The 14,937-nt window shown below is 42.9% G+C and overlaps 1 protein-coding gene across 2 annotated transcripts; it reads left to right on the top strand.

Annotated features, from left to right (window-relative positions):
- Positions 1-12,281: 12,281 nt before the first annotated feature.
- Positions 12,282-14,937, top strand: slc35c1 (solute carrier family 35 member C1). Of its 2 annotated transcripts, XM_030765998.1 has the most exons (3): positions 12,282-12,527; positions 13,015-13,526; positions 13,951-14,937. In XM_030765998.1, exons 2-3 carry the CDS (start codon positions 13,046-13,048, stop codon positions 14,517-14,519), a joined length of 1,050 nt encoding a protein of 349 aa, XP_030621858.1. In that variant the 5' UTR covers positions 12,282-12,527; positions 13,015-13,045; the 3' UTR covers positions 14,520-14,937. The 2 variants fall into 2 exon arrangements, with proteins under 2 accessions (XP_030621858.1, XP_030621857.1); XM_030765997.1 differs by lacking the exon at positions 12,282-12,527 and having other exon boundaries at positions 12,945-13,526.

The following is a 14,937-nucleotide window of genomic DNA, read 5'->3' as shown; positions in this document are numbered from 1 at the left end:
ATGAGATAACAGGCCAATCATTAGTAGACCGGTGACGCAGATCTCTGAATGGCTGGAGTCATTGTGGGAGGAGACGATGTCGTCACAACAACACTACGGAATAATCGCGCATATTGAAACTGTAAGCAACGATATAGCTGTAAACATGCTATAGGGCTTTTAGATAACGCTGAAAAAAGGATTAGGATCTTGAAAATGATCTGGTGAGACATGTGAAAAGTCACAGAGGTTATTATTAGTGATATTTTGTTTGTTTGCGTGTTTCATTCTGTAGATTTCTACATGTATTGTTTTACTTGAAATATAGCAACCACAAAAAGGTTTGTTGGACCATAACACTGAAAGTGAACATTTTTAACTACTATAATTTTGACTTTTGAACTTAAAATTTTATTTCATGTACATTTTGATTTTACTTCTATTTTAATTTTTATTTTCATCTTCAAGCCCTACTTAGCATTGTTTTGATCTAGAAAAAAAAGAAGATGATGAACAAAAGAAAACTGAATAATATTTATCTCACTTTAAGGGGGTTTCATAGTGGATTTAAAATGGTGGTAGACACTGTAACCAAGAAAAAGTAATATGTCTCTTCAGTACAGCTTTGGGATAACATTAAATGTTTTAATTTATAAATTATTGAATACAATACAGTTATTAAAAAAAACCCTCTAAATGGCTTGGAAGCTGCTGAATTAAACCTTTGGGCCGACAAAAGTTTACTCTCTGATAGTTGTAAGCTAGAGATGTATTACACTTGAAGAATCTGGATTCTGTGATCCTAATACTGTGATATCTGGAGAAGGTAAACTGAATACACACAGACTCAGAATAGGCAGAATGAATCTCCAGATATCAAAAAAGAGGGTTTAAAAATCAGCAGCACAAGGGATAAAACTGAGCAGAAAGCAGAGGCAAATATGATGGCCACTGGCTTTAAAAAGAGGAAAAATAGAAATAGTTTACATCAGACATATGGAGGAAAACTGATGAATAAAATGATGCAACAGAGGCATGTACCAGACTCTATTTTTAGGATCAACCAAAGCATTTATGAGTAGAGCATTTTTTTCTGAAAAGGTCACACCCACAACATGTTACATGTTACAACCATATTCTTAAACAATGTGTAGTTCAGCATAGTCATATATGTCTTTATGGGGGCAGTGGACCCTACTTGCAAAGATTTGTAACTATAGGAGTTACGGTAAACTAAGAAGTTCAAGTTTATTTCTTTATTTCTATCCCGGACTAGAAACCTACTGAAGTGAAAATAAGGGTTAATATACACATAATACAAGGTAGATGTGACCGATTACTCCTTACTCAGCTGATCAGGCACTGAATTATCTCTTGTCCATCATGCTTGGTGCTCAACCACAGCCTATCTGACACAAGCACAAAAAGAAAATTGTTCTTAATTATGGCTTGACAGGAGTGACTGACTTTAAACAATTTTGTGGACATGAATTATGAAATATTCTCAAAATTAGCACTGTACAGATTGTAGGGATTCTGACAACAGACTGATAAGTACTACTAATGGTATCAACACCAAGTATTAACTCACTAAATTTGGTGAAGTTGCATTTTAATCCAGGACATTTTACACACTAGATAACTTGGGCACATTGTTGTAAAATACAGAAAAATATTCAAAAATGTACTACATTCAGTATACTGAGCTCTTGTTATTAAAGCGACTGCTTGTATATTTTGTGATAGCAGATTCTTTTGGCATCAACAGCCTTGTATGTTGACGCATGTTTTGTAAAGAATGTATGGATGTAGTTGTCCTCAGAGTTGGTAAATTGATTATTAACAGCTGTTGATTTCTAACTTTCGTATCTTATGTTCAGAAACTGGAGAGCGAAAACTGACAGATCTGCGACTCGTTGTACTTCCATTTGAAAGTGTCTTTGTCTTTTTTTGGCTCATTTTACAGCTCTATGTGCTCTGTAAGTATCATCTGGACATAGTGTATCATGCACAGACTGTACTAATATGATGTGTTATATTTCTGTTCGTTAGATACCAAACGTAGCTTTGATTAGTCTTGTATTTGTCTCCTTTTCTCTGCCTGTACTGATTTCAGGGAAGAAGGTTAAGACAAGGTGAGTTCATATTTTTTTGTTTTTTAGACATGATTACATTTCTTTTTCCCAAGTACACCTGACTTCTGCAGCTTTTTAGCGAATTATCATGTGCTATAGAAGCAAATTTGTATTGTTTTGAATAGCTTTTGTTGGTGTGACATTATAGAGTTCAATGTAGTTCTGTGTAATTGTGTAATTTGATATATGCTGTGCAGTAATATCTTTTGGAATTTTTTTTTCACCACAGAACTAGAACAGTTCCAGGACACAGACATCAGGAACATAAGGTAGAGTCCACTTTTGTGCTGACTATTTTGTGACTACATTTCACTATAGCCCTTGAAATTCATAAACATAAACAAAACAATCCAGAGAAGTAAAATAAATTCTCATGGGGAGGATATAATTCTGAAGACTGTTCAACATCTCTTTTTTAATGTAGATCTCATCAAATCGTCAAGACACGATGGCTCTGTCTGCACTCATTTCTACTGGATCAGACTCTCAGACAGTAATCACTTAAACATGCGGCCTGCTTCAAATTCACCTGACTTGCTTGGTGTTGAATTTCTCCTGTACCGTGATCAGCCCTGTCACATAGTTATCAGAGTTAAGTCCATACAGTGAAAATGCCATAACATTATTGAGTAAAGCCTACAGATTCTTATTTAACAGTAGCTACAGGAATTAATACACGTCAAATACTAAGAAAATGTCAGGGTTCCTGCGTGACCTGCTCTCTATTGTGCCCCTGCTGGTCAGGTCTGGTGACAGCTGTCATTTGTTTTTGGTTTTGTCATGTGCTTTTGTTTATTTTGGTCTTCCATGTGCCCTGGCCCCGCCCCTCACTTATTGTGCTCACCTGTGTCTCGTTGAAGTAGTATTAGTCTGTCTATTTAAACCCTGCCTGTTCTACCCTTTGTTTGTCAGTTCGTACCGCCTTCCACAGTGTGTCGTCCTAGCCTTTTGTTATCCTGATTGTCTTCTGTTCTTGACCTCTGCCTGTTTTTTGACTTTTTGCCTGTTGGATTTTGCCTCTTCTGCCTGCCTGCCTGCCTTGCCCTGTACCTGCTTTTGAACATTTGCCTGTCTCTGGATTTTGCCTTTGCCTGCCGTTTTGGATTGTTTGCCTCCCTCTGACTGCTCTGTGGTACCACCTCTGCTTGTTTTTTGGATTCCGCTTTCTGCCTAGTGTATTGAAAGACTTCTGCCTGGCACAATAAACATTTTATTTATTCATCAGTGAGTCTGCAACTGAGTCCCCTGTTTTCCCTGACAACACGAACTGACCATAATGGACTCAGCAGACTCCAGCCAGCTTCGAGAGGCTCTCTCTCGACAGGGTGCAATGTTGGGAAGACATGAGGGCCATTTTGCCAACGTTAACCAGACAATGGAGGCCTTCTCTGCCACCCTGACCAGTATCACTTCCCAGTTACAACAGATCCAGCTGGCACTGAAACCTAGCCATTCACCACCAGTAACGTCATCCGCCCCCCAGCAAACCCCTCCAGCTCAGCTGGCCCGAGAGCCCCGTCTGCCACCACCTGAGTCATACAACGGCGAACCAGGAACCTGCAGGTCCTTCCTCTCTCAGTGCTCTCTGGTTTTCGAGCTCCAGCCCACCACCTTCCCCACTGATCGAGCCCGTATTGCATATGTCATCACTTTGCTGTCTGGTCGAGCAAGAGAGTGGGGAACGGCAGTGTGGGAGACTCGGGCTCCATTCTGTGACAGCTACCAGGCATTTTGTGATGAGATGAGGAGGGTCTTTGATCGTTCCCAGCATGGGAGAGAGGCCGCCAGAGAATTGCTGAGAATCCGGCAGGGAGTCCGCTCAGTTTCAGATTATGCTATCCAGTTCCGCACTCTTGCCACCACGACCGACTGGAATACAGAGGCCCAATATGATGCCTTTCTGAACGGTTTGTCCGAGGCCATTAAGGACGAGCTAGCCACCTGTGAGCTACCAACTGGCTTTCAGCATCTGATAGATTTGGCCATACGAATCGACAACCGCATGAAGCAACGTCGTCAGGAGTGGATTACTGAAGGAGCACGGGGTCCCTCCAGGTTTCATATGTTCACTCGCCAGCCTGAATCAGGGTCGTCTGCGCCAAGTCATCCGTCACCATCGACTGTCACCCCAGAACCCATGCAGGTCGACCATGCCCGTCTGTCCGTCTCAGAGAGACAAAGGAGGATCAGCACCAATTCCTGCTTGTACTGTGGCCGGCCCGGCCACTTTGTGTCCACCTGTCCAGTAAAAGCTAAACGCTCACCTTTGAACACAGGACTACAGGTGAGCAATACTCCGCTTTCCCGGCCCTCTACCACACGTACTCTTTTACCAGCTTACCTTGTCACTGACGGCCATAGACACATTATTTCAGTACTCATCGACTCTGGGGCAGAGGGGAACTTTATGAATGCAGGTCTGGCCGCCCAACTTGGCATCCCTTCCACTCCGCTGCAGTTCCCTGTGGAGGCCAACGCACTAACGGGAGTAAGGCTTGCTCGGATCACTCACACAACAGCTCCGGTGAGGCTTCTCATCTCTGGCAATCACTGGGAGAACATTGTTTTTCATTTGATTGATTCACCCCAGGCATCTGTTGTTTTAGGCCATCCCTGGCTAGCTCAGCACAATCCCCACATTGACTGGTCCCACAATAAGGTTTTAGAATGGAGCTCCTTCTGTTCGAATCACTGCCTCCGTGCTGCTCAGGCTCCTTCAACCCCGGTTCCCTCGTCTCCAGAGGAGCACCCTGACCTGTCCTCAGTTCCCCCTGAATATCGGGATCTCAGCATGGTATTTAGCAAAGCACGAGCCACTTCTCTGCCGCCTCACCGTCCATATGATTGCGTCATAGAGCTCCTTCCAGGGACTTCACCACCCAGAGGCCGCTTGTACTCCCTGTCGCCACCAGAGACGGAAGCCATGAACAGGTACATACAGGACTCCCTAGCAGCTGGCATAATTCGCCCTTCTTCTTCCCCAGCTGGGGCGGGGTTCTTCTTTGTCGGCAAGAAGGATGGGTCTCTCCGTCCCTGCATTGATTACAGAGGCCTCAATGATATCACTGTGAAGAACCGCTACCCGCTACCCCTGATGTCATCCGCTCTTGAGCTGCTGCAAGGTGCCACAGTCTTCTCCAAGCTTGATCTCCGTAACGCCTACCATTTAGTCCGCATAAGGGAGGGAGATGAGTGGAAGACTGCCTTCAATACACCATCAGGCCACTATGAGTATTTGGTTATGCCATTTGGTCTCACTAATGCCCCTGCCGTCTTCCAATCCTTTGTTAATGACATCCTTAGAGATATGCTAAATCTGTTTGTCTTTGTCTACCTGGATGACATCTTAATATTTTCCAGATCACTCCCTGAACACATCCAACATGTCCGACGGGTGCTCCAGCGTCTCTTGGAGAATCAGTTATTTGTGAAGGCGGAGAAGTGCGAATTCCACAAGAGCACCATCTCGTTCCTGGGCTATGTGATCACGGCAGGAGGGATTCAAATGGATCAGCAAAAGATAAAGGCGGTAGAGAATTGGCCCCAGCCCACTTCCCGTCGCGACTTGCAACGGTTCTTAGGGTTTGCCAATTTTTATCGCCGCTTCATTCGCAATTTCAGTACCCTGGCAGCCCCCCTCACCTCCCTGACTTCATCCAAACTGAGATTTTGTTGGAGCCCAACTGCCGAGAGGGCATTCTCTGAGTTGAAGAGGCGGTTCACCTCGGCTCCCATCCTCATCCAGCCTGATCCTGCCCGCCAATTTATTGTTGAGACTGACGCATCTGACGTGGGAGTGGGTGCCGTTTTGTCTCAGTTTTCTGCTGTGGATGGTAAGCTACACCCCTGTGCCTTCTACTCCCACAGATTAACCCCCACGGAAAGTAATTATGACATCGGAGACCGGGAGTTACTGGCTGTCAAACTTGCTCTGGAGGAATGGAGGCACTGGCTCGAGGGGGCAAGTTCTCCTTTCTTGGTTTGGACTGATCATAAGAACCTTGAATATATCAGGTCTGCAAGACGTCTCAATTCCCGTCAGGCTCGCTGGTCTCTCTTTTTTGCTCGGTTTAACTTTACCCTGTCTTATCGCCCTGGTTCCAAGAACAGCAAACCAGATGCCCTCTCTCGTCAGTTTCAGGCATCTGAGGACACCCCGGAGGTCACTACAATTCTCCCCAAGCGATGTCTGGTCGCAGCTGCTCGATGGGATATCGAGTCGGTGGTCCGATCTGCACAGCAGGGTGAGTCTGGACCCAGCTCTTGTCCTCCTAACCTTTCGTATGTTCCTCAATCTGTCCGCTCCCAGGTTCTCCAGTGGGGACACTCATCAAGACTTTCCTGTCATCCTGGGATCCGACGTACGGCTGCCTTCATCAGTCGGATGTTCTGGTGGCCTTCCATGAGGGACGATGTTCATAGCTTTGTCTCAGCCTGCCCAGTCTGCGCCCAAAACAAGTCCTCCTCATTCATCATGTTTTCAGGCTTCATGGTTTACCCACGGAAGTAGTGTCGGACAGAGGACCACAGTTCACCTCTCACTTCTGGAAGGCTTTTTGTAAGTTGCTTGGAGCAAAGGTCCATCTCTCCTCTGGTTTTCACCCACAGACTAATGGCCAGACTGAACGGGCCAACCAACAACTGGAAGTGATGCTCCGCTGCCTGTCCTCCCAAGAACCCTCTTCCTGGAGCCAACAACTTCCCTGGGTTGAATATGCTATTAACTCCCTACCCTCTTCCTCCTCTGGTCTGTCCCCTTTTCAGTGTTGCCTGGGCTATCAGCCCCCTCTGTTCCCTGCCCAGGAGGAGGAGGTCGGAGTCCCTTCAGCACAAGCATTCATCCGGAGATGTCTACGGACCTGGAGGCGCGCTCGGAGGGCCCTGCTTCGTTCCACAGCCAGGATAAAACTACATGCTGATCGTCATCGCAGCACGGCTCCACGCTATCGGCAAGGTCAGCGCGTGTGGCTTTCCGCCCGCGACATTCCCCTGAGGGTGGATTCCCGCAAGTTGGCCCCTCGTTTCATTGGTCCCTTCCCCATCGCCAAGGTGATCAGTCCTGTCGCTGTGAGGCTGAGACTGCCCTCCACTCTCCGTCGTATCCACCCCACATTTCATGTCTCACAAGTTAAGCCCTTCATCCGCAGCCCCCTCTGCCCTGTCCCCAAGCCCCCTCCTCCCCCCCGCCTCATTGATGGCTCAGAGGCCTTCACGGTGCGCCGTTTATTGGATGTGCGGCGCCGGGGTCGCGGACTTCAATACCTCGTGGACTGGGAGGGCTATGGTCCCGAAGAGAGGTGTTGGGTCCCAGCTCGGGACATCCTTGACCCCACACTCATCCAGGAGTTCCACCGTCTCCATCCCACACCACCAGTTGGGACGCCAGGAGGCGCCCGTAGGAGGGGGGGTACTGTCAGGGTTCCTGCGTGACCTGCTCTCTATTGTGCCCCTGCTGGTCAGGTCTGGTGACAGCTGTCATTTGTTTTTGGTTTTGTCATGTGCTTTTGTTTATTTTGGTCTTCCATGTGCCCTGGCCCCGCCCCTCACTTATTGTGCTCACCTGTGTCTCGTTGAAGTAGTATTAGTCTGTCTATTTAAACCCTGCCTGTTCTACCCTTTGTTTGTCAGTTCGTACCGCCTTCCACAGTGTGTCGTCCTAGCCTTTTGTTATCCTGATTGTCTTCTGTTCTTGACCTCTGCCTGTTTTTTGACTTTTTGCCTGTTGGATTTTGCCTCTTCTGCCTGCCTGCCTGCCTTGCCCTGTACCTGCTTTTGAACATTTGCCTGTCTCTGGATTTTGCCTTTGCCTGCCGTTTTGGATTGTTTGCCTCCCTCTGACTGCTCTGTGGTACGACCTCTGCTTGTTTTTTGGATTCCGCTTTCTGCCTAGTGTATTGAAAGACTTCTGCCTGGCACAATAAACATTTTATTTATTCATCAGTGAGTCTGCAACTGAGTCCCCTGTTTTCCCTGACAGAAAAGCTCATTGCAAAAACCCATTGATTTAAATTAATGATTTAGAAAACATGCAATCCTAGAGCCTAAATTTATCCAAAATGCTAGAACCTCCAGGTCCATTACAACAAAGAAGCGAGTGTCCAACTGCTCAACCGAAGTTTGTCTAAGGCAAGCAGAGGAGTTAAAAATTAACACATGAAAATTATATTATTTGCTTTCTTGTGCTATTTGTTTGTGACACATTTATTAAAGTCCAAAAAACCCCAGTATATTTCCTCCTTGTTTTTAGAAGCACGGTGCTCTCAAAATTGAAACTCAAGTGCACCATTTTCTGGTTTTCAGGTTTGAACACAAAGATGAAAAATAAATAAATGTTATAAAAATATGTGCTCAGAGCTCCATTTTTAACATAGTGTGGCTATTGTGTAATTACAGTTTGGAGTGGGGCGGGGGTCAGTTTCCAGTTCAGTTTAGCATGAACTGTATCTCTAATACACTGACAGGCAGGTGTGGAAAATAACAATTCTGCTTTTTTCATTTCCTTTGTAAATTTCATTTAATTACTTTCATAATCAGTTATGGTTCTTGCTCATAATGTTACACACAAGTGTTTATAGATGATTAAAAGGTAGTTTTTTGGACAGATGCTACAAAAGCATAACAATGTGCTGCATTTTAGATGTTCAGCACAAATTTTGTGTTTTGGAGATTAAATTTCTATCATTTTACTGTTTCTATCATTTTACTGGAAAGATTTTTTTTTATGTATGCTCAGGGGCGTTGCTTTGTCTTCTCAATGTTCAGCTGAGTTTTAAAGGCTTATTGAAGTTGCTGTTAGAAAAGCAGAATCTTGCTGGTTTCCTTTGTTTCTGTCATGAAAGTCATTTTGTCAGTTATTCAAAGATTAAGACATGGCTATACCTACATTGTGCTTACAACGAAAGACATGTTTTATATGTTTGTACGCAACAGTATGTCAATAAAAACATTGTAAAGATTGAAATATGCAATAAGATACAAAGTAAGGTCAGAAAAATCATTGTGTTGTGTGATTTTTTTTTAAAGTGTATAATTAGACTTAGACGGCTTTTATTGTCATTTCTTCATATGCGTAACTCATACATACAGGGGAACGAGATTGCATTACACAAGGACCACAGTGCCACATAAACCAAATAAATAACGCATAATAAATATTGAAAACAAAAAAAACAAGAAGAATTAAGTAATAAATACTAAAAACAAAAGGTGCCAAGTAGAACCCTGTACAATATACAATATACAATACAGAATGCAATACGATACAATACAATATACAGTACAGTGTACAACGTACAAAATATACAAAAAACCCTGTACATATCACAAACCTAGACATAACAAGCACACCTGACATGGACAATTAATTACTAGCAGCAAATAGTTGTGCAGGTAGGTGAGTTGTTTGGGGTGACAGTGCAGTTGATTGTGCAAAGTGCAGTTTACTGTGCAAAAGGAAGAGGTCAGAGAGTCGATGTTTGGAAGTTCTGAGTGTTCAGGCTGTTGAAGAGCCTCACAGCCTGAGGAATGAAACTGTTGCATAGTCTGGTGGTGGCGGCACGGATGCTCCGGTACCTCTGTGGTCACCTGCACAACCTGGTCATCCATCAGGGGGGTAGTCTTAACTGCCAGCACATTATTCAATCTCTAATACCGTGCGTAGAAGTCATTCAGTACATCTGGGTGGGTGGGGTCACCGCCACAGGACTGAGGAGGAGGCTTGTAGTCAGTGAGGGTCTGGATGCCCTTCCACAAGCGCCATGCGACTCTGCTGTCAGTGAAGTGGCTGTTGATTCTCTGAGCATACCGTCTTTTCGCCTCCCTGATGCCACACAATAAGTTGGCCTGTGCTGTCTTGAGGGCTGCCTTATCACAGGATCTGAATGCAGCATTCCGGGTCCTCAGCAGCCCCCAGACTTCTGCTGTCAGCCATGGCTTCTGGTTGGCCTGTGAAAAGATGGTTTTGGTGACCGTGACGTCATCTATGCACTTATTGATGTAGGCCGTCACTCCGTGTATTCCTCCAGATCAATGTGTTCACTGGAGGATGCTGCCACTTTGAACATGCCCAAATCAGCGCTCTCAAAGCATAATGTTTGTACTAATTTATTGTTCTCTAAGCAAATCTGCAGTGAAAAGATCGTTATACAAAGCCTGACTCAAAATTACCCTTTTCTGTTCTTATACAGCATTATGTTGTTTTGCTGTTTTCATTAATTCAGGTAGACCTAATTTCCAAACCATCTCAGTGAGACCGAAACATGTATTGGAAGCTTTATCAAAAGTGCCTCTTTTGTTTTCACTCTGGTGAAATCAGGTACTATTTTTCAGATCATATAGCCTTTTCTAACCCTGACATACATTCCCGATAAATCTAATCTCATTATTATGTACAATTTGTATTGGCTGTTCAATTCAGGCAATTTATACTGTTCCAAGGCAGTCCCACCTCACTATACTGTACACTTCTCAAATGCATCGGCACTGTTCAAACTGTAGGGATCTAAACTATACTATAAATATGCAATACTACTCAACTCTTCTTTTCACCACCGCACACATTAGTGAAGAAGAAAAATGCTCAGGACATAAGATATTTTCCAGGATACTGTTAATGAAATGTACTGTAAACATAAATGGCTGACTGTAAATGACAAGTCCACATACCTTGTTACCTGTGTCTTAAACTATGTAATTGGGAATCACTAAAATCTACAGTTTTCTTACAAAATCTAAAGTATTTCAAAATATCATTTCCTGGCCTGGCAAAGGACTGTGATGATGAGTTTGTAAAGGGTAAGTTAACCAAACAGTTTCATATTATACTGAAAGCTGTGGTATTTCAGTTGTGAGTGGGGTATATTTACTGTGAAAATTGATTCCACATTAAATTTCCCTCTATTGAGTATCAATAACCCTTTCAGTTGTTGATTTATATTCAGAACACAACTAAGCAAGCATAATCACAGATAATAAAAACAAGGCCCTTGTTTTATCCAGATACTGGCTGAGGCAACCGAGGTTTGGCATGACTTCAAGCTTTCAAATGAATCGGGTTATATTGCCTTTGATGGAAAATTTGGTTGTCAGGTCATTAACGGTGAGACAAGCAAATACAATACAATCAAACAATCAGATTAATTCATATTTCCATAAAACAAATGAACAAGCGATAGATAGATAGACAGATAGACAGATAGATAGATAGATAGATAGATAGATAGATAGATAGATAGATAGATAGATAGATAGATGAAAATTAAAGCTTCTTGAGTCCACTTGTAGTTGTAACCTTGATTTTGATACTGAAGAATCTGTGACTGTGTGAGCAAGCAAACCAATGAATGAATGAATAAACAAACAGGTAGACAAATTAATAAATGAAAAAATGAGCAAACAAACAAATGAAACAACGAACAAGAAATTTCTCAAGACTGCAGCATTTTATGCAAATCGATGTACAGTATTTTGCAAAAAATTTCAGCCTTAAAGCTCTCAGCCTGGAGTGAACAATTCGTGAAACTGTAAAGATTATTACCTCTCAGTAACAGAATTGCTTCAATAGTGCAACTGATAGATTATTAACAACCCTCCAACGTTTGTAGTATTTGTGGACATTACCTGTCATATGTCCGTTTTGTTTTATATTGCTTCAAGTAATTGTATCAATTAATCTATTCACCTTCTGCCAGCCAGAGGCAGGTGGGTTCACCTGCTGAGCGTTGGTTCCTCCCAAAGTTTCTTTTTATACGGGAGCTTTTCTTTGGCACTGTCGCCCAAGGCCTACTCACCCAAGGGATCAGGTCTGGCATCCTGTAAAGCCGCTCCACTGTACATGTCAATTGAATTGAAACATCACACACACAGGTTACACAATTGCCTGTTATCGGTGCCATGCCCTTGTTTGCCAAAATCCTCTCTCCCTCCCCTTCTCTCTCACTCACTCAGGCACACACACACACAAAGTTAAAAATGATATTGTACAACAGAAAAAAGTGAAGTTTTTAGACGTCGCTGAAATTATGACGTGAACAAAGACAATAAAATAGACAATAAAAGCAGGATAAAGACATTATTTTCTGACGTACGCTACTCTCATCGAAAATGCTATTCAAAAAGATTCAGATTTCGTTTGAAAGGAGTCTGACAGACAGACTGGTCACACAACATTCAAATGATACGTTTCAGAGACCGTCGAAGGTGTATTAAGTCGGGTAACGAGTAAGTAGGCAGTTGCAGATGTACCTATCAACTATTAGATTACAGTAAGGACGGACCAAAATGCAAAAATACAGTCATGGTATTGGACAGTTTGTCAACTGACTACTCCAGTAGAAGGTGAAAAGGAAAATCCACTTCCTACTTTCCTTTGCAGTAAACTCGCCGACGCTGTTCATGTGTGAATCATCCAGTCAGGTAAGAAACACTATTTACAAATTATTTGTGGGTACGTATGTTTGGGGGTTTTTTACTACCAGTTTTGGCCCCGAGAAATTACGTAATATTCCTATTTATTGGTTGATTAGAGGACTTAATAAAATTATTACTAATTTTGTCGAGGACGGAGCACTGAAAACATGCAGAAACGTGATGTAGGATCACAGACGACGAAACGATCTTTAAATGTAAACTTTTGACTCGCACTCTTCAAAACAGAATGCTAAGAACTTTATTTTTCACCATTTCCGCCTCTCAGTGAAGAATTTTGGACTGAAATGAGTCGTGTCGCTTTAAGAAAGCGGATGCGCCTTCAGGAAGTTGTCATGAAACACACCAGGCACTTGTCTCTATCTTTGTTAGAGAGGTCGAGAGGGGGCTGTCTAAATACTGTAACTTTGTAATGTTGTATTGTGTCTGCAGACCCGTTCTCATAACTGTTGTGTATTTTTGCAAATATGAACAGGATACAACTGAAACGATCAAGGATACTAAGAATGGCGCTGGCTGGCACAGATTCCACAGCACAGGGCGAAAAAGGTGAAACGTTTTTTCTGCGAGCCATCAAAATAGCACTTGTTGTGGCTCTCTACTGGTTCGTCTCAATTACCATGGTCTTCCTTAACAGCTATCTGTTAGATAGCAAGGAACTTGATGCGCCCCTCTTTGTAACATTCTATCAATGTGTTGTAAGTGTAGGGCTATGTTGTCTTATGAACTTCTTTTCAAATCTATGCCCCGGATATGTGGATTTCCCCTCCATTAAATTTGACCTGAAGGTCTCACGCGAAGTGTTGCCACTTTCTATCGTCTTCATTGGTATGATCACTTTTAACAACCTGTGCCTAAAGAACGTGGGAGTTGCATTCTACACCGTGGGGCGCTCTCTGAGCACAGTGTTCAACGTCCTGTTATCCTACGTCATACTCAAGCAGACCACGTCATTCTACGCGCTGCTGTGCTGTGGAGTAATTCTTGGTGAGTTCTTTCCTCCAGAAATATGTTTTTTGTGTCGAGTATGAACAGAGGGAACAATTGTTTTACTAACCAGATGTCCTGAACATATTGCTGCGCGGTTACTGAGTCAGCGTGAAAATTGTTTGTGTTGCTGTTATTGCACATAAGGATATTGTGGCTTAGGTACTAACGTCCATCTTTTCATATTTTTATAATGAAGGCTTGTGGAAATAAGAATGATTTATTAAATGGTAACCATGGAGACAGCTGCTAGAGATGGTGTTAAATAATTTTGCTCTATCCATAGTTTGAAAATTGCGCAACATTTTCTATGCCCTAAGTATTTTCTAAGCCTGTTCTCTATGCCTTAAGTAAAGTTTGAATATAAACCCAAGATCATATACCATTTTCAAAGTATGCATTTGTATTTGTTCTGTTCCATTAGGTGGATTCTGGCTTGGTGTGGATCAGGAAGGTGTAGCGGGGTCACTATCTTGGTCAGGAGTCATTTTCGGGGTCTTGGCTAGCGCCTGTGTCTCTCTCAATGCCATCTACACCAAAAAGGTGATGCCGGTGGTAGATGGAAGCATTTGGAGACTCTCCTATTACAACAATTTAAATGCTTGTGTGCTCTTCCTTCCACTTATGGCTATGTTTGGAGAATTAGGACGTGTGGTGCGTTTTAATGGCCTGGCAGAACTACACTTTTGGAGCATGATGACAGTGGGTGGTGTATTTGGCTTTGCCATAGGTTATGTTACAGGACTTCAGATTAAGTTCACCAGCCCACTGACACACAATGTGTCTGGTACTGCCAAAGCCTGTGCCCAGACTGTGCTGGCAGTGATATACTATGCCTCCAGTAAGAGCATGCTTTGGTGGACCAGTAACCTGATGGTCCTCGTGGGATCCTTTGGCTACACCTGGGTCAAAGGATTAGAGATGAAGAAAGTACAGGTGCCACAGGAGCCACACACCTCAGTGACTGGACAGAAAAGTGACCCTGGAGTATAGAACTTGAGAAGTGCCATCATAAGGTTTTAAAGACCTTCCCTGTTGAGAAAAAAATGACTCATTTTCAGGGAAATTTCTAAAGGTTCCAAGTGGAACCTCAATTGGTCATCGATTTTTTTCTGGGTTCTGTTTCTAAAACACTATTCAAGGGGACCAGGGCTGGGATTTCTTGCTCATTCAGATACATGGGACTATGTCTTGTGCTTGAATGTGATTATTTTAGTTTACAGAAATATGTTACAATGACTTCAGTGGAAGAGATGTTTGATTACACTGGTAAATAAGATGTTGCACTTTGCTAAATAAGGAAAAACATGATGGCCCATTTCACTAAATTAAAAAATCATAAATAGATATAAAGAAAGACCGTTGATTTAAACTGCAAACTTTTAGAAAGTTTAAAGTATTTTTCTGTAAT

The sequence above is a fragment of the Chanos chanos genome, chromosome 2, assembly GCF_902362185.1.
Source record: "Chanos chanos chromosome 2, fChaCha1.1, whole genome shotgun sequence".
NCBI lineage: Eukaryota > Metazoa > Chordata > Actinopteri > Gonorynchiformes > Chanidae > Chanos > Chanos chanos.
Note: the sequence above shows the minus strand (reverse complement) of the source record. Positions and strands in the feature narration are given on the sequence as shown.